General features: G+C 27.1%; 3 protein-coding genes and 1 long non-coding RNA gene across 15 annotated transcripts in view; 1 reads left to right on the plus strand and 3 right to left on the minus strand.

Annotated features, from left to right (window-relative positions):
* Window positions 1–742: 742 nt before the first annotated feature.
* On the minus strand, window positions 743–10,252 carry LOC126917852 (E3 ubiquitin-protein ligase znrf2). Its single transcript, XM_050725218.1, has 4 exons — window positions 9,483–10,252; window positions 8,402–8,497; window positions 3,458–3,563; window positions 743–3,317 (listed from the first exon to the last, which is right to left on the minus strand). Exons 1-4 carry the CDS (start codon window positions 9,859–9,861, stop codon window positions 3,260–3,262), a joined length of 639 nt encoding a protein of 212 aa, XP_050581175.1. The 5' UTR covers window positions 9,862–10,252; the 3' UTR covers window positions 743–3,259.
* A 767-nt stretch (window positions 10,253–11,019) lies between these two features.
* On the minus strand, window positions 11,020–11,281 carry LOC126917860 (uncharacterized). The gene is made up of 2 exons (XR_007711102.1): window positions 11,145–11,281; window positions 11,020–11,064 (listed from the first exon to the last, which is right to left on the minus strand). It is a non-coding gene; the product is annotated as an uncharacterized LOC126917860 (long non-coding RNA).
* A 9-nt stretch (window positions 11,282–11,290) lies between these two features.
* Window positions 11,291–18,127, plus strand: LOC126917855 (protein stunted-like). Of its 3 annotated transcripts, none has more exons than XM_050725221.1 (4): window positions 11,291–11,582; window positions 11,669–11,799; window positions 15,688–15,739; window positions 15,821–17,998. In XM_050725221.1, the coding sequence occupies exons 1-3, from the start codon at window positions 11,554–11,556 to the stop codon at window positions 15,699–15,701; spliced, it is 174 nt and encodes a 57-aa protein (XP_050581178.1). In that variant the 5' UTR covers window positions 11,291–11,553; the 3' UTR covers window positions 15,702–15,739; window positions 15,821–17,998. The 3 variants fall into 3 exon arrangements, with proteins under 3 accessions (XP_050581178.1, XP_050581177.1, XP_050581179.1); XM_050725220.1 differs by having other exon boundaries at window positions 11,296–11,582; window positions 17,952–18,127; XM_050725222.1 differs by lacking the exon at window positions 15,688–15,739 and having other exon boundaries at window positions 11,339–11,582; window positions 17,952–18,127.
* Window positions 17,879–18,269, minus strand: part of LOC126917842 (negative elongation factor D) — a 48,373-nt gene continuing 47,982 nt past the window's right edge. For all 10 annotated transcript variants that reach the window (XM_050725183.1, XM_050725185.1, XM_050725176.1 and 7 more), the window contains one exon: window positions 17,879–18,217. In XM_050725183.1, coding sequence (XP_050581140.1) covers window positions 18,183–18,217 — 35 coding nt within the window. In that variant the 3' untranslated portion in view covers window positions 17,879–18,182. The remainder of the gene's footprint in view (window positions 18,218–18,269) is intronic.

Here is an 18,269-nt window from a genome sequence, read left to right on the forward strand (position 1 = left end):
AAATTTTAGAACATTAACGGCTATGACCGTTTTATATCAGCAGACCTGAAAAATTATAATGTTAGCAATCTCGTCCATCAAATATTGAGTTGCAGCATATGATTTCTTCTTGATATTTCGTGAAGAGTATAATACAATACAATGAATATCACGATCTACATAATACAACACAATAATCGAATTTCCAGATCACGTTTGTAGAATGTTTCTTCAATAGAGTTTAGCCATAACACAAAACTTTCTCACACTTTATACACGTTATATTGTTTCTGTGGACATATATATAAGTTAATGTTCATTGTCAGAATTAAAGGAACGTAATAATACATTTTTGACAAATTACTATCAATACTAGCTCAAGTATTATGACAGCTGATTCGTGAAATTGCGTGTGTAAATTTGTAGTTCCTATATACTAGATATTCACTCTAAAAGTACGCTTGATTCTCGAATGATCTACGAAAATATAACAATAAAACACTGCAACAAATATTTTTAAAGTAATTTTCCAAAAGAAACGATTTTTTTTTAACAGCATCATATTATTATCTTCTCTTTTTTCTTTTATACCATTGCGAATGAAATTTAAACATGATACAGGTGAATTCCATTTGTACAGTACTACATTTCTATATATTATAGAAACGCGCGAATAATGTCTGCAACAACAAAATCCGCTATGTATTATCGAACCTATAGAAAAAATGTAACATTTATTGGCATGCAAAATAATACATGTTCGTAAGTTTGATTCCTTATTATTCTGTAGAAAGTACATACATAATTTAACCCTTTCAGTACTTAATAGAATAACAAAGTATGATATAAAAAATGTTTCTAATATGGCAAGTTTTAAAATAAAATCTGAATAGATTACAATTTGGCCAATGAGTATCTCTTATCTTTCTTATATTTTCCTCCTCTACACGTTTGAAATAGCACATCATGCGCTTTATCTTTATTTTTATTTATTTGTGGTAAAATCTCTCAAAGTGTCTTTTTATGAAACAGAGCAAAGATTCGAAGCTACTGGTCATTTTACTGGTTCCTGATAATTGCCTTTCAGCTTCTATTCCTTCCATTTTTTTTTTTTTTTTTTTTTTTTTTTTTTTTTTTACAAAGATAGTGTTATAAAGTAAATTGTTTATTGGAGTCACAATAAGATCTCCATATGATAAATAAGCTAAATGTTCTGGTTGACTGTATTTCGTCCATACAACATATAAGCGTCCCGAAAGGGTTAAATGCTCCCTTTTTTATTGCTATAAATTTAATATTATGCATATAAACAAGTTACATGTTGCATTGATCGAACTCATTTTTATGTCTTCTATATTATTGTAAAACAAAAATCATAATATCATTAAAGTCAACATTTACCCTCATATAAAAATTCTTAAAAGGCGTAATTTTATTATTTTTATATCACTTTATCTTTTACTACTTATTGTATAGTACACTAGAACATCTAAGATAAAGGTTTCTTAAAAAATAAAGACTGGAATTCAATCTTTTTATGCTTATACTTTTTATTTTCTTATGCTTTTTATTTTAAAAATTATATTGTGTCATTACTTTTGTCCACCACTGTATCTATTTTTTGAAAGAATTATACAATTATTTTTTATAGTTTTTAAATTCGAATATTTCATTTCAATATAAAAAAATATTCGAACATTCAATAACATTCTAACAAAAATTCATAAAATAATGTAAACTGTTTTAAAAGACGCCTATATTTGGGATGTATTGTAACACGATAAGTATATTCTATAAAATATTAAATTTTCATTTAGTTTTAAAATATATGTACAAAATACATTTTTTCATGTAATATTATGACATATGTGTAAATTATCTGATTTATCTGCTGTATTCAAATTTATCCCATAAATAACAAAGTAAATATAGGGCTGCTTATACAAAAGAATGACTTCATTAACTCAATATTCCACAAAAAAATTGAATCATTTCTTTGATATTATCTAAAGCATAAAGCAAGGATATTATGTCGTGACACTGAAATATAAAAATTACTATATAAACACATACATTTTTTATCTATCTCTATCATAATTAAAATATATTGAATGCTTATAAAGAAAACAGTTATTTATATGTCTCTTAAAAATATTACGTCCTGAGATAAAATAATTTGTAAACAACAATAACATTAAATCGTTTTTCATAATGTTGAAAACAATACTAAATTTTATTTTTTTCTTTTATTAACATAGAGAACTTTTATTTTTATTCCTATAATATCATAGATATTATACCGAATGCTTAAATCACTTTTATAATTGTATTTGGTTTGAAATTTTTACTTTATTAGACTTTTTATCTTATATGATACAAGTCTAATCCAGATATATACAACGCATGTATTATTCGAAAATTGACAGACCATGTTTATTTTTGTTATAAAAACTCCTATGAGTTAACTCCTATCATGTAGAAAAGATATTAATTATGATATAACTTTAACAATAAATTATATCTCATAACTGCAGGACTTCTATTCTCTAAAAACATAAATGGAATTTATCACAAAGTTGAAATTTTAATAAAGAAACCTAATCTTTTACTGTTATTTTACAGCATCAACATCATTATTACTAAAAGTCTGTTCCTTAAAACTTTTATATATCCAACTCTTTCTTTTATGAAAGTATCAAAAATATCCTTTCTGGAGTACATTTTCCAACAAATAACAAAAATGAAACGACAGATTTATAATGAAATCATCAAAATTGCAATTAAATTGTGTAATATAAAGTTTGCCTGATTGTTATTCATGGCTTTTGACTACATTTCATTTGATATTCCCTTCTCCAAAAACAATATATATTAATCAATAACAGATTAGCCTAATTATCCCTAATCCGATTCCAAAATGTAAAACTAAGTAAAATTTGTAAATATGGTACAATTAATGGTAAGCTACAGAGCAGTAATAGATTAATTACGGATACATATAGATAATAGCATTGTATCGTTGAATTTTATGGCGATTTTTTAAGTCCCCTGCTTACAGGTAGTAATCAAGGATTTAGTTAAATGTCTGCTTTCATATTCAAATTGAATATAGCTCATTCAGTCAAACAATTGCATACACCAACCAGCACAGTGGACTAGCAGCCATCTTGACTAGTGTTTTTCAAATTTTTTTCATTTCCTCCCACTTTTTTCTCATTTTGATAAGAGTCTTTAAAATTAACAAGTTGCATTGTGCTATTACAACTTCAATGGGTATAAATCAATCTCCAGGATGTTCAGGACAACTACGGTTCACTTGAAACCATTTATCAATACAACTGAAAAATATTAATTATCATTTATTATTTTCATAGTATTATTTATATTTACAAAATGTACATAACAATAAAGTTATTTTATGCACACAATGAATGTTGTTTAAAGTTATGATTTTATTAAATGTAATATAAAAACTTACTTTTTGTGATATATACACAGGCAAGGTAGACGGGCTATAACATCTCCAGATTGTAATTCTTCAAGACAAATAACACATTCACCTTTTTCATCAGATAATATATCTTCTATAATGAAAACAGAAAAGAATATAATACATTAATTATTGTGATGTGGGAAATGTAAAATTTTATTATTTTTTATTTGCACAATGTACAAAATAACCAACATAATTTAATATGTAACTATTTGATTCTTTAACTTTTATATAATTCTAGCTGTTAAATATGCAAATAAAATCAATATATATTATAAAATATATATCTTTATCATTAATGTAACAACTTCTAACATTACCCTACTTTTGAGTAGCTTATTATTACCCACACAAGTGGTTAATACTATATTAAAGAATTGAAATACAAGAAAGCTCCTAATGTTATCCATATAGCTATTAAACATTTTTTAAAAAATATGTGTGTATATATATTCATATATATTATATACAATTATTTATTTATTATAATATTTACACATACACGTGCACTTTTATATATGGACCTTTGAAAATAATGTAAGTTCATTTTTCTTTATTATAAGATATTGCAGTGTTCGTGTTTTCATTGATTGAAAAATCCTAATAAGGGCTACTTAGCTCATAAATAATTTTTGTGGGAATTAACAAGACCAATATATTTCTTTTCTGGGTCATGAATGGACTTACATCGCTTTTAAAACTAGTGAATTGTACAATTCATTATATTTTAATTATTTAAAATTTATGTTTTATCTTTTAATCCATTTTTGTTTATAAATAAGAGCAAAGAAAACACTACTGTTGTTTAATTTCAAAATCATTTGTTTCTAATTATTGGTGTCCCAAGTATTCAAATAAGCTACAAATTATAGAAAATGGATTTACACTACTTGCAAAATAAATGAGTATGTAATTCCATTTATTAATGAAGTTTCAACTGATTAAAATAATCAAACGTTTTAAGATTTAAATTATAAATTATTCATAAATATATTCATATATAATATCCATATATTAGTCCATGTATAAAATATATACTTATATATTTGTATAATATATATTTATAAATATATACCTATTATAATATAATATTTATAATGTACTAGAAATTTATAAAGTATATGTGTATGTATGGAAATAAAAACTACACAGTGTTTTCTACTTTTCCAAACAAATCGCAGAAGTATGTTACTGTGTGTACAAATGAAAATAAGAAAGAAAATGTTATATGCTCTGCTATAAATACTTTGCTATTAGATTGTAAAGAAGTATTACGTACAAAGTAAAACGCTTATGTTCCTAGCGATGAATTTCATATTATGGAATATGGAAGATAGATCCTACTCCAATACCAATGTGCTTGTATGTTGCAATATACGATGCAATATACAATACAAAAAATTAATGCAATGAACTGATATCTTATCAGTGGATATTCAGTAAAATTCTCAAGAAATTTTGGATATAATAAAACTATCATATTATACTGATATCAAACTTATATCAAAACAAAATTAATGTTTGAGGATTTAATAATCATACAAAACTTTAGAAAATATGAATTACCAAAAACTTTTTTCTGTGCTCTTTAGATAAATGCAATAGTGAAAGCCCCCCCTCATACAAAGGCATATACAATCACTAGACTCGTAATACTATTGAGAAAGATGGAAACTTCATAATGAAATATTTAAATATTCTATTATGAATAACATGCAAAACAAATTAATAATGAAATATAATTTAGAAAAGTTATTTAAAAATAATGATACAATTAACCATAGAAAAAACACTTGAAATATTTATTAAAATTGAAATATTAATTATAACAAAACTATAAAATTTTATGAGATATGCCAAAGCAATTCTGTAATCTTTACGGTTAAAATAAGTAAGAAAATATACAATGTATATTATTCACAAATAGCAATGCAAGTATATTTGGAAATTATTGGAAGATAGTTTGACTACTTGTTATATGTTGTTTTAATGTTAAAGGTTTTCAAGTAGTAAAGTAAAAATTAATAAATATTTCTATGCATACTGATTTTACTAGTACAAAATAAATTATGTCTGTCGAGGCAAATAATAATATAGTATATTTTTGTATTCATTTTTACATCACCATCTAGTCAAAAATGTAGCATTTCACTTAAAAAAAAAAAAAGAAATGTCCTTAAAAGTTCTGAACTTAGTTCTCCATCTAAAAATACTATATATTATATATACCAGAAATAATATAACCTTTATAATTATAAAAGCTCCAACAAATAGTTTTTTGACATTTTCTTTTATTTAAACAATACTTGGTTGTGATAATTTACCTAGCACACTGCATAATGTATTCTACATTATATATGTATATACAGTAGAACTTCGTTTATCCGCACGTCGTTTATGCTCAAAGTTAATGCTGAGCCTTTATTATCCAAACTATGATCAAGCGTAATTTCGTAATACATATAAACACTTATTCTTATAATGGATATGCGTGTGAACGTTTATTATTATAGGAATTGTTCATTTATCCAAATTGCTTTGTCCTCCAACCTGTTCGCATAAACCAGATTCTATTGTATACAATGTACATTGTCCTAAATATGTTCCATGGTATATATTTGTATAAATAGTAAATATAAAAACGACTGTAGCACGATTCTACGGCCCTGGACCGGTGGATATTTGCAAAAAAAAGTTCAAGGTAGAAAATGTTATTTATTGCGACGTATTCTATTCGCAACCAATAAAGGTCCCAAACCCTAGGTCACAAATGACCCTGGTTCAGGGTTCGGGGCTATTTATATCGACAGAAAGAGAAAAAGAAGAAAGACAAAAAAGAAAGAAGGGAAGATATGGGATATACAACGGAGAATCTGAAACGTCTAACTGCAATAACAGATGTTACTTTTCTGGGATCTAACTGCAGAATGTAGACGCATTGTGTATAAAGCTACTTTAAGAATTATTAAAACTTTAATATTTTTTTCCGAGAGAAGGGGCCATTTGTGATGAGTACAATATGTTGCTATAAAAAAATTGTAGTCTTAAGGATTATGCTCGCTAATTTTGCATAAATTTTATTTACAAATCGGCATCGACCCAAAGGTGTAAAATCTTACTTTTTATGCATATTGTACATATAGAATGCTTCATCAACTAGGGCAAGACATATCTTTTTTCTGATTGCAGAAAGAAAATATAGAAAGAAAAGAAAAAAGGTTCAAGAGGATTATTTTCCACAAACATGTTTTCTTAACAATAACTATAATGCATACGATGCTATTTTTTAAATTGGTTTTTGTTTGTTCTTTTGCAAATTATTTAAATAGTTTCATTATTCCATGGGCACACAAAAATCTATTGAAAATAATATTCTGTCGATAACCCTCACAAAAATTCTTCTACAAATTAAAGAATACTTTATAGAAATATGATGCATTTATAAAATTTAACAAGAAGAGAAGTCTTTTATTTGTTAATTACTGATGTTATGAATAACAATAATTACTTTAGAAATATGATCATGAAAATGTACTTCTTATTGAACCATTAATTTTTTTCTTTTAACGTTCCTTTTTAATTGCAGTCAGAAATTAAATATACTTTTGTTCCAATCTCCTGTACCATACATGTATAAAAAACAAAATACAATTTTCTTTGTTACAGGTCTTAGTAACAATGGGCTAAATAAACAATAGTAGTTAAATTTCTTAAAAATCACATGATAAATTTTAATCATATAGTTTTTAATATTAGAGGTTCCAAAAACTTTTAAATACACGTTAAGAAATAAATTAATGATTCAATGAAAAAGTTTTAAATGAGGACACACATAAATTATTTTCATAATCTATGTTAAAAAAGCAATAATTTTTATTTGGCATATCTTTTTTCAACCACTCTTTCAAAAATCATAAATGTTTATAGAGTAGGTTAAGATTACGAGATTAAAATATCCAAAATTCATTGTTTTCATAAATAGATTTATAAATTTGATTGGTATACATAATATAATCATATTATGCAATACTCAATATTTTTTAAATGAATATTTAAATTAATCTCACTCAAGGTACGAAATTTATTGTTTGTATTGATTCTGCATGTCAAATGTAGTAATTTTTATTCTATGAATATAGTAAAGAAAAGAAAGCATAAAATAAAAAATTTAAATATATCATAAACTAAAAATGAATATTAGAAAAGAGAAACTATTCAGCAGTCATTTCATACTTTTTCATCACTTATTATTTACACCATTTACTTATTCTACAGACACACGCAAAGGATGTACTTCTTTAAATACGAAACAACCACAAAGAATGTAGCAAAAAATAAGAAAAGCATCTATCGCAATAACACCTCGGATACTATTTTACATTAAAAGCACTGTTGTGTTTGAAATAAATAACTGTTTACATGTTCATAGTTAACAATTTAAACATTTAATAAATTTAATTCAATATAATGAACTTATTTGCATCATGTCTATTTCATAAAATTCAAATCAATTGATATATATCATTTTAAACTTCAAATGTTTGTAACAAAAAGAAACAGTTTTAAAAAAATATTTTATGCAATGTTATTATTATATATAGAAATTGTTATATAGCCTCTTACTGCCTAATATATATTACAAAAACACTTTCCTTTATTTAAGTTTCCATTTAGAAAGAAGTGAATAGAAAATTAATTTGACACAAATTTTGGAGCTATCTGAAATAATTTTGTATCAAAATAATTAAAATTAATTAAATTGTCTCTGAGATATTTGAGTTATATGAATTACATTACTCACACATGTATAAAACACTTATTCTCCTTATATATCAGTTATTGAAAAATGTAATAGTACATATGTAGTAATCAAAAAGTCTAAAATTATTGTATGTATGTAAAAACAGATGACATAAAATATTAACTTACCATTGTAACTAAGACGTGGTTTGGTTAAACACATAACCAAGTGACATTCAATATCGTCTGGTAGAACAAACTTGGAGCAAACAGGACATTTTAGACCTTGAATATAAAATAAAATAATTATTTGTTGTTTTTACATCATAATACTTATTAACGTGAAACTAAGAAAAGTTATACCATAAAAAATTCTTCTCACTTGATTTACTGGAACAACTTCTGCCTCAGATTCATTCAGACATGAACTTATTACAATTCCCATAATAAAATTCAAATAATTTTAACATACCCATCACATAGACAATATTTTAAAATCGTACGAAATTCATTGCTATAATTACTTTTATTCTACAACCGCAATTTAAAATTTACGCACCTAGGTTAAAATACAATCGATTCACATATGTATGGTTACCGGGCCAACTATTACGACAACATGAGTCAAGCAGGTATGCTTTATTTCAACTCTCATTTATTTCGTAAAATTTCTAGACCTCAACATAACCTTACTTCTATTTTCTCAAAATTTTACAACGATTATAATGCACTATTTGAAATTCTAATACGGTTAATAAATATAATCGATTAAAAACTGAAGACATTATTATACTTAATGAAATTCATGTAATATTCAAAAACAAAATAAGAATATAACGACCTACTTTATTATTTTCTAAAATAAACAAAAATGAAAACTAAGAAGCTTATCTGTATTTATGATTATTCTAGAGATCTGTATATCATAAAAAGTTATGTAATCAATAACATTCATATCATATTAGTTAATACAAGTTTACTCCTCTAATTTTTTTAGATTATACAAATTTAATCATAATTTCATACAAAAGAGTTACAAATTTATTTAGAATATTTTACATTACATCGTTTGTATATTTATTATACTATATGCAGATATACGTATGTGTATAAAGTGTATATATATATATATATATATATATATCATATATATATACATAATACATGTATCCACTATAATACATGCTTATAAAAGCAATAGTAACTAAAACAGGCACAGAGCCATCACTTTGAATGTTATAATGTATTTGCTATAAAATAATAAACTTACCGTTGAGAGACCAGATATGGGATGGCAAGCTATGCGCTGAGTAAACTCGTCCACTGTCTTCATCAGGATCATCTGATTCAAGTTGTGGCAAACCAAGTGCTTGACCAACTCCAACTCCAACTGAGGAAGCAAGACTACTTTGTTCACCAGATGAGAGATCCGGTACTGAACTTAAAGAACGAGCACGTTGCCTACTATCTCCGGATACTCTAGAAGTTTGTGATTGATTTCCTTGCTGATGTTGATGCTGTAACATGCTAACACCTCCAGGAAGAGAACGTAGCATAGAAAATCCTTGCATTGCAGTTTCATTTGCTCCAGTAGAGGATTGTCCATTGCCTCCAGCAGATTGTGCAACAGTACTTGCTTTAGCTCCCATCCCAATTTTAAATAATAATAACGCGTTTGTCAATTTTGATAAAAGTTTTTGCTTAAACTGAAAATTTTACCCCGCAATCAGAAGAAAAATTAACATTCCAAATATTGGTCTTGGCAGTGGTACACGCACTGACACAATTTTTGCAAATAGTCCTAGTTTTCTTGTTTTTTTAATATTATAATAGTAGTTAAAACTTCAATTTTAACTTCAGCAATATTGCAACACTTTGGGATTTAATATAGGCCGGAATTTTGTATACATACACTGCAATAAGCAAGTCATATCGTCCAAAAGCATACTAGCGGCTTGTCACGCAAAACACCCTCCGACATCTTGCTAGAAACTTCCTAGAAGTCAGTGACCAGTGACCAGCTGCTACGGAATGTTCCATTCATACATTTACATTTTGTATAAAATGTAATTATTTATCGGTTTACATGAAATTTCCCTAGTAATAAAATATTCTTTTTATATAATTCTTAATGATTGTTTCTTTAAATTATACTGCATTATATTATATGCGATTGTATAATGAATTAATCAATAATTTAAAAAATATGTCGAAAATATTCCTAGTTTTATTTTCAAATTTTTATATTGAGTTGTGTATATTTGTAATTATTCAAATAATACAGATATATATTTTTCATATGTCATATATGTCATATAACTTTTCAATCCTTATAAGTGAAATTAAAATTCTGAAATTCTAAGTTAGTTTATAATAGTATCTATCTTAAAGCTGTAATATCTATGTTTTTACTAATATTGTTATATATGTTCATGCCCTTCTAGGATCATATAAACAGATCTCGACACTGGCTAGGGAAAACCATCCGAAAATTGAGTCGTGAAAAATCAACATGTAACAAAGCAAAGTTCTCGTTCTTGCAAGAAATATAGAGATCAGTAGAGTGCATTTGTCTCTGCTAAGATATTCACAATCCTGTCTTCTATATTGATTCTTCATGACTCAATTTTCAGACGGTTTCATCAATGCTTTCGACATTGAGTAGTTAAGACCAATTTATATAATCGCGGTCCTTTCTTACCACGGTCGTATACACAGGGTCTGAAAACTCCAGTGGAAGGGATAAGGTTCTTAATATCCGGAGGTGTGTTTTATAAATCAGCCGCTAGCCATAGCGCTGCGATCCATTTGTTAAACTTATGCATTTAACGCCACCTTTGTTATCCTTACCACTGAAGGTGAAAAATATAAATTAGACTTTTCATAATTATAATTTTATAACAATCTTTCAATGTATTTAAAGTAAACATACAATATTTTATGTCACACGGTACAATTAATTGTGTAAATAAATGTAGATTGATATAACACAGAGTACAGTTCAGTTATAGACACAGTCGTATCGGAGATTGCAAATTACAAACACAAGGCGCGCTACAGAACCAAGCCTAACAAATCGATTGAAGCGCCTTGAGAGACATTTTTTAACCCAAAAGAGCTTTATCCCCTCCACTGGAGTTTCCAAATCTGAGTGTGTATACAAGACAGTTATTGCAAGGAGTTATACAACCGTTGTTCATTACGACTTACGCTTACGACTTAAGATCGTGAAATTAGATGCAGATATAAGAGATTCGGTTAAAAAACGATTTAAATCAGTTTCGATTTATCACATTGGAGTTAAATTAAAAGTACTATTTTAAACAAAGCTATCAGCAGAAATGTCTGCGTGGAGGCAAGCGGGATTAAAGTAAAATATTTATTTCAAAGATATTTGCTTTTAATGTTAAATATCCATTACTGAAAAATATTATATAATCTATGTTCACATTTCAGTTATATTAATTATTCGCAAATAGCTGCCAGACTTGTTAGACAAGCTTTAAAAGCAGAGCTCCGATCAGATGCCCTAAAACGTGATGAAATAAACGTAAAATTTACCCAATGGAAAGATGGTAAACCTATTAGTAAGTATATAACTGTAATTTTTAACTTATTTTGTATTATTTATACAGAAAGATACAGTAATATTTTTAAATAACGTGGGTATATATATATATATATATATATATATATATATTATGTAAGATGTGTACATATATATCCGTGGCTGTAGGGAAAAATGCTGCATGTCACAATTTCAAAATGTTTAAATTTATGCATTAATTAAACTAGCATTAATTAATATAGGATTCATGTATTTCTCAGAAAAAATGCATAAAAATAAGTTTTATAAGTTCAAGAAAATAACATAATTCAATCGAAGTTCAATATTCAATTCATATGCATTAGGTTATTTTCAATAATCTGCTTATACCATGAATTATTTTATATAAAATAAAATGACCAAAATTATGTTCTACATATATTTTTATTTTATCAAGAATAGTACATTATTTTGAAAAAGACAATATGTACATTATTTTGTGTTACTATCTTATACAGTTATACTATAATCATACATATAAACATTCTATTCTATATTTGCAGGAAAAATAATTATAGTTACTAGGTTTTGTATTCTGTTCGATGTAAAGCTATATTATTTCAGTATACTATTTAGTTACGCATAGTTAGAAATCATGTATCTTCAAAAATTGATCCATATCCATAAATCAGTATCTGAAAAATATGGGACAATTAGATCCATTTTAGCACATATGTATTATATTTCACTATATGAAATATCCTTCACCAGATGTTACCACTTCAATTCATGTGAATGTTATTATTTGCAGCGAGAAATGGTTCACATTGATTCAAATAGTTTCATAGAGAGGTGAATTCTCATGTTAATAATTTTTTTGTCTGTATGAACTTTGATATATCAGGAACTTATGAAAGTCAACTTTGATTTTTTAAATGAAATCATATACCTTTTAATGCATTGATTCATGCGGCTCGTCATTCCCTATATAGAAATATTAACTGGTTTATACCAAAAAAAAATTTGTCAAATTTAATGTGTAAAAGACAAGGACAGACGCTAAGCGGTCCTGTTGCATGTTCACGCTGTCTTCGTCTTTCATACATTAAATTTCACAAATCAAAGTTAAAATATTTGCTAAACTAATTGTTTTTTGGTATAAATAGGTTAATACTTTTGTGCAGGGATAAATTGCATCGATTGATATATTAAAAAATGTATGATTCCGTTTAAAAAAATCAAGGTAATCTTCCTGTTAAGTCAAATGCAAAATTAAACTTCACAAGTCCCTGATGCGTCCACTCATAAAAGAACTGATAAGATCAGAATATGCACCTCCCAGAACCATTCAATTTCCATCCAAACATTTCTTGCTGCAAATAATAACAGTCACATGAATTGAAGTAGTAATATCTGGCAAACCATCTTGTATAGTATTGTTGAATTTGATGCATGTTTTTATTAAATTTTGCTAAAATAATTCTAAGACATTCGTCATATAAGATGCAAGATTGCACTGAACAGAAACGCGTTAACAAAAGAACGCTCGCGTATTGTGTTTATATTTTGATTCGGAAAAACAACTTAACTGCGATATGATCGGGCAGAATAATGCAAGTCTATTGAACATTTGAACTGCTCGTTCTATTTAAAGTATTCGTAAATTATTTCTATTCTGCTTATTGCTATTTACATTAATTGTACAAATATATAGTATTATGCAAAGTGAAGGAAATATGCATTTATACCATAGAAAGGACCATGAAACATTAGTAACTGAATAAGTGTGATATGCAACGTTTTTCCTTACAGTCATAGATATATACACAGAAATGTGTGATATATATATAAAATTATTGTACACAATACAAAATACATGCATAATGTTAAATTTTTATATATACATATTACATGTATAGCAGATTAAGGAGGTCAAAACTGACCTTGAATAGATTTTAATATGTGATGAATCATTCAATAGTTTACCAATAGGAAACATCATAAGCCAATTCTCAACCCTTTATCTTGACTGAAAAGATAGTCACAGGGTAAACTCGGATTATCCGTTGTTTGCCTACTTAATGACATGTTAAAATTCTGAAAAAATTCTAGGACATTATAGACACAGTGTGTATGTTAGAGAATATTTGTAAAAGAATTTAAAAAACGCTAAGAAATGTTGAAAAATGTGGATTAAATATTGAAATATTAGAGCGACTACTTTCTCATTTTTATGTATTGGCATAGCTATTAACTTTAATTTTGTGGTAAGATGTATCATAGTTAAAAAGATGGAAAACTATTTTTGTCATGATATTTTGGATGAAATCACGAGATATTATTTGTGTCTCATTGTTTTAGATTTTGCCACAGTCGGCAATAGTTCTGTTTAATCTACTAAATACATAGTCCTTCATAGCCCTCATTGTCATATTCAGCCTGTGTTTTTCTTCCACCAATTCGCTATAAATAAACTGAATACCAAATAGCTTAGAGAACATTCCTATCTTTCTCTGTTCAGAGACATTCATTCTTTTCCCATACTTTTACATTGCATAAGATTTTTTTTATATATGTACATTTAAAATTTTTTCTATCAACCACTTATTGTTACTCCACTAACTGTTATTGTCCATGCCAGTTTTCCTCTTGTCTTCTGTATCAAAGGCAGCTCTTAAGCCTACAAAAACGGTAATCATTCTCCCCTTCTTTTCTCACTTCCCATCTTATGATATAATTTAGGAAATATATTTAATTCATTACCTCTGCCTCTCAAACCTATCTGACTATTACAGGCATTCACCTTTTCATTTGGTATACCATACAAAAGTGAACCAAACCAACCAACCTTGGTACCAAAGAAGTACTTCTTTCATGCGCTGATATGTGACTTTACTCATTGATTTACATCATGTAAACGTTCGGCCAATATGTATATATATTTTTATAATTATGGGTTCACCAGAAATAACCAAACAGACTCTCGTTTTCTTGTAGGGAATTTCTTTCTAGCTTCATAGAGTATCTTATATAGCAAAGAATTATGAAACGTTAATACGTCTTGCTATTAAGGTTGTCTGTCTCTATCACTCATACGTCATATAAATTCAATATTAAATCTTTCGTTTATTCTTTCGTCCAAATTTTGAAGATTCCAAATATTATAATTATTTTGATTCAATTAAATTATATTTTCCCAAATTTTTACTTGTAATATAAGTAGGGAGAAAAGTATATCTTAAAAGAAAATTTAGAAAATTGAGGACTAAGAAATGTATCACCTTGCTTCTATCTCTCTTACAAGAGTACTTCTACAACGATTTTCCTAATACTTTTGTTTTTTTATAAATCTAATACCTTCTAAGTAGTTTTTTTTATAAATATTGAATTGCTTTTAGTATATATAAAACTGTTTTCAACATTCCATTCAATATAACATTTTACATTACTAGAAGATTCCCTAAAACGTACAGACACAATCTTCAATAAAATTAGTATTCTTTTGACGTAATAATTTTATTCTGCTGAATTGTGGAAATATCACGGTATGTGATAAGGATAATTTCTCACGTAGGAAAAGAATCTTCTCTCATGAATTTTCTGAACACATAGATACATATTAGCAGAGTATTAACCAAACCCAAATGTACTCATGATTGCATATATATTAATTTACGCAATTATTTAAATATAAATTTGCGTTAATTATCATTTGCTATTTAATGAAAACACTAAAATTTCTAATCAATTTTTGTTCAATTATAAAAATACTCGGTAGTATGCGTTATTTTTGTCATAAAATAGTTGCTCAACAGTGTGTTAACAGGACACGTAGTGCGTACGTTATAGCATAGTAAATTATATATATATATATATATATATATATATATATATATATATCACTTACAATAATACTTTTTTATTACAGCTGAAAAACAATAATAATAAACAAATAAACATGCGTAAATGTACAATAATGTGTAAGTCTTAAATTCAGATTTCATATAGCGTGAAATGTTTATATAAGAATGCATGACCATTATTTATCACAATTATTTTAGTGCATAAAATATAACAGCAAGGAGATTTAGACATGGAGATTCCCTGTTCAATATTAAATAATTTGCTACTAACATACCTACTATATAAATGTGTGAAATGTGTGAAATTTATATAAGTACAAGGTATAATCGAACGGTATAATCATAGATAGTACAATCCAAGAAGGCTTGATATGATAAAATAGAAACAAAATATATAATAATCATTTTTCATACAAGATTTTAATTCTGAATAAATCGATGTCGAAAATTCGTCGAGTACACGTATACTTAGCTATAACTTGCAATGTATCGCGTTCAGTAATATACATATACCTACAATGCATACAAAAAGTGTTGGCATATCAGTGTATTTATTATAGCATTTACATATTAATTAATTAGGGTGATTTCGATGATTCTTTAATATGTTGTAAAACTCAATATTTTGATTAATTCTTTTCTGTACACTAAGAGCTGAGCTCGCTTAGTTTCTGAGATATTCGCGAAAAATTGCCGGTTCTTTTTAGAGGACATTGTATTATTCTGTATATAGTACATTCTATAACGTATGTGTGAATATTGTTGGTCACCAGCTGCTTACCTTTTATTTATAGATCCCGTGCACAATTGCATATACAAGGCTGTAAGAAATGTTTGTTACAACTCAATTAAAAATGAATATCATTAATGTACATTAATTGGGTTTGGGTTTTCAACACAGCTGACAATGCTACATGAAACAATAACAATTCTTCTATTTCGTAAACTAATATCAATTATTCATTCCCCTATTTTTATAATTATTTTATGATTTATATAAACATTGCTAGTCGCCCCGCGGCAGTCGGATTGAAAAATTTAACCCAAACCCACTATATTGGTGATATTTTCACTGATGATTTTCGAGTTATAAGTTATAACAAATATTTCTTGCAGCCTTGCATATACAACTGTACACATTTATAAATACTCGTTTATGAACAGAAGATAAATATCTGACAACCAATACTGACGCATACGTTTTACGCATACGTACGGCACAGATTTACAACTATAGACTGAAACATACTGTAGTGATATCAACAGTGTTTAGAGAATATCTCGAATGCTAAGGTCGACCGCTGGTTATGTGTATAAGAAATAGTAGTTCAAAATATTGATATCTATAACATATTTCAAAATTATCAGAATCAAAAATGAGGTAGCTTTCCTATAGTTTCATTAAATTTGTAATATCTTACAAAATATTAATTTTTTTTGGCATCGTATCCTAATACCTTTCTGTTCAAAATGGCACAAAGAATCAGTTAATGCAAATAAAATCGTAAGATTCCATTTTTTAAAAAAATGTACATTTGGAACTGTGCCGATGCATTTCTGTGAAAAATCGAACTATATGATAATAAATAGTGCAATGTAATGCAAACAAAGCAGTCTTTCTATCTACGATAAGAACAGAGTTATAGTTCGGTTCGGTCATTAAGTCTAGGTTCGGACCAGAATTCGCCTTGTGGATTGGTTTCTGATCACCATTGATGTTTTCATCACCATTTGACTGACCCCGGTTTCGTCGACATTGTTTATTTGTCGACATGTTGAAATTACTGACAATATTTTCGTCGACGCTCATTTCACCGAACTGAATGAGTATCTCTGAGTGTCGAGGAAGACACTGTTGGTATATAAATGATGTCGATAAAACTGGCATCGATAAAGATATTGTCACAAACTAATCCCATACTGTACATATACAATTAGAAATCGTTAAAATCTAAATTATAATAGATTTTTCCCTTTTAAGTGAAAATGAGGATTTATTCGGAAACAGTTCCCATGCAAAAGTAATATTGAACATTTTCATCTCATTTTTATATAGAAGCATTAGTTCTGGGATTGTATAATACCATGAATATATGCTTTGTATGTTAAGAGATACCTTGTGCATCATAATTGATTAAATACTAATAGTGATATACACTAACATATAGTTAAGAAGCATATGTTATATATAATATATGTTATCATTTTATTATGGACTGTTTAACATTTTAACGTTTTATTGAGCAGAAATTAAACTTATTTAATTCTATTCATTTATTTAAAAAATTTGGTAAGTTACAAAAATTACATTTCGTTATTTTTGTTGCAGAAAATCCATAAATTATATCACAGATTGAGGAAAAAATCATCCAACTCTTCAAATATATATATGCATATCCTTGGATATTGTATATGAAATAAGAAAAGGATCTAATAAAATAGTATAGAAAGAATTTATATATAGCAATTCAACATTCTTATATGAAGTAAAAATATCTAATAATATTATGAGCTTCTTTAATTTAATCCTTTTAATTTAATCCACCTTCCTTTCGATAGATCATCTTATAGTCGGGCAATGTGCTTTACAATGTACTGAAAAAGACAGATCAGAAATTAAATATAATCTACATGTAAGATTTTATAA

Source organism: Bombus affinis, chromosome 6 (assembly GCF_024516045.1).
Source record: "Bombus affinis isolate iyBomAffi1 chromosome 6, iyBomAffi1.2, whole genome shotgun sequence".
NCBI classification, from domain to species: domain Eukaryota; kingdom Metazoa; phylum Arthropoda; class Insecta; order Hymenoptera; family Apidae; genus Bombus; species Bombus affinis.

What these genes read in the sequence shown, in the direction of transcription:
- LOC126917855 (XM_050725221.1), top strand. Translation starts at nt 11,554, where the DNA reads ATGTCTGCGTGGAGGCAAGCGGGATTAAA. An exon ending in TGGAGGCAAGCGGGATTAAA is followed by an intron (nt 11,583 to 11,668) that starts GTAAAATATTTA and finishes TTCACATTTCAG; the next exon opens with TTATATTAATTATTCGCAAA.
- LOC126917852 (XM_050725218.1), bottom strand. Translation starts at nt 9,861, where the DNA reads ATGGGAGCTAAAGCAAGTACTGTTGCACAATCTGCTGGAGGCAATGGA. An exon ending in CCATATCTGGTCTCTCAACG is followed by an intron (nt 8,498 to 9,482) that starts GTAAGTTTATTA and finishes TTTATATTCAAG; the next exon opens with GTCTAAAATGTCCTGTTTGC. An exon ending in ACCACGTCTTAGTTACAATG is followed by an intron (nt 3,564 to 8,401) that starts GTAAGTTAATAT and finishes TTTTCATTATAG; the next exon opens with AAGATATATTATCTGATGAA.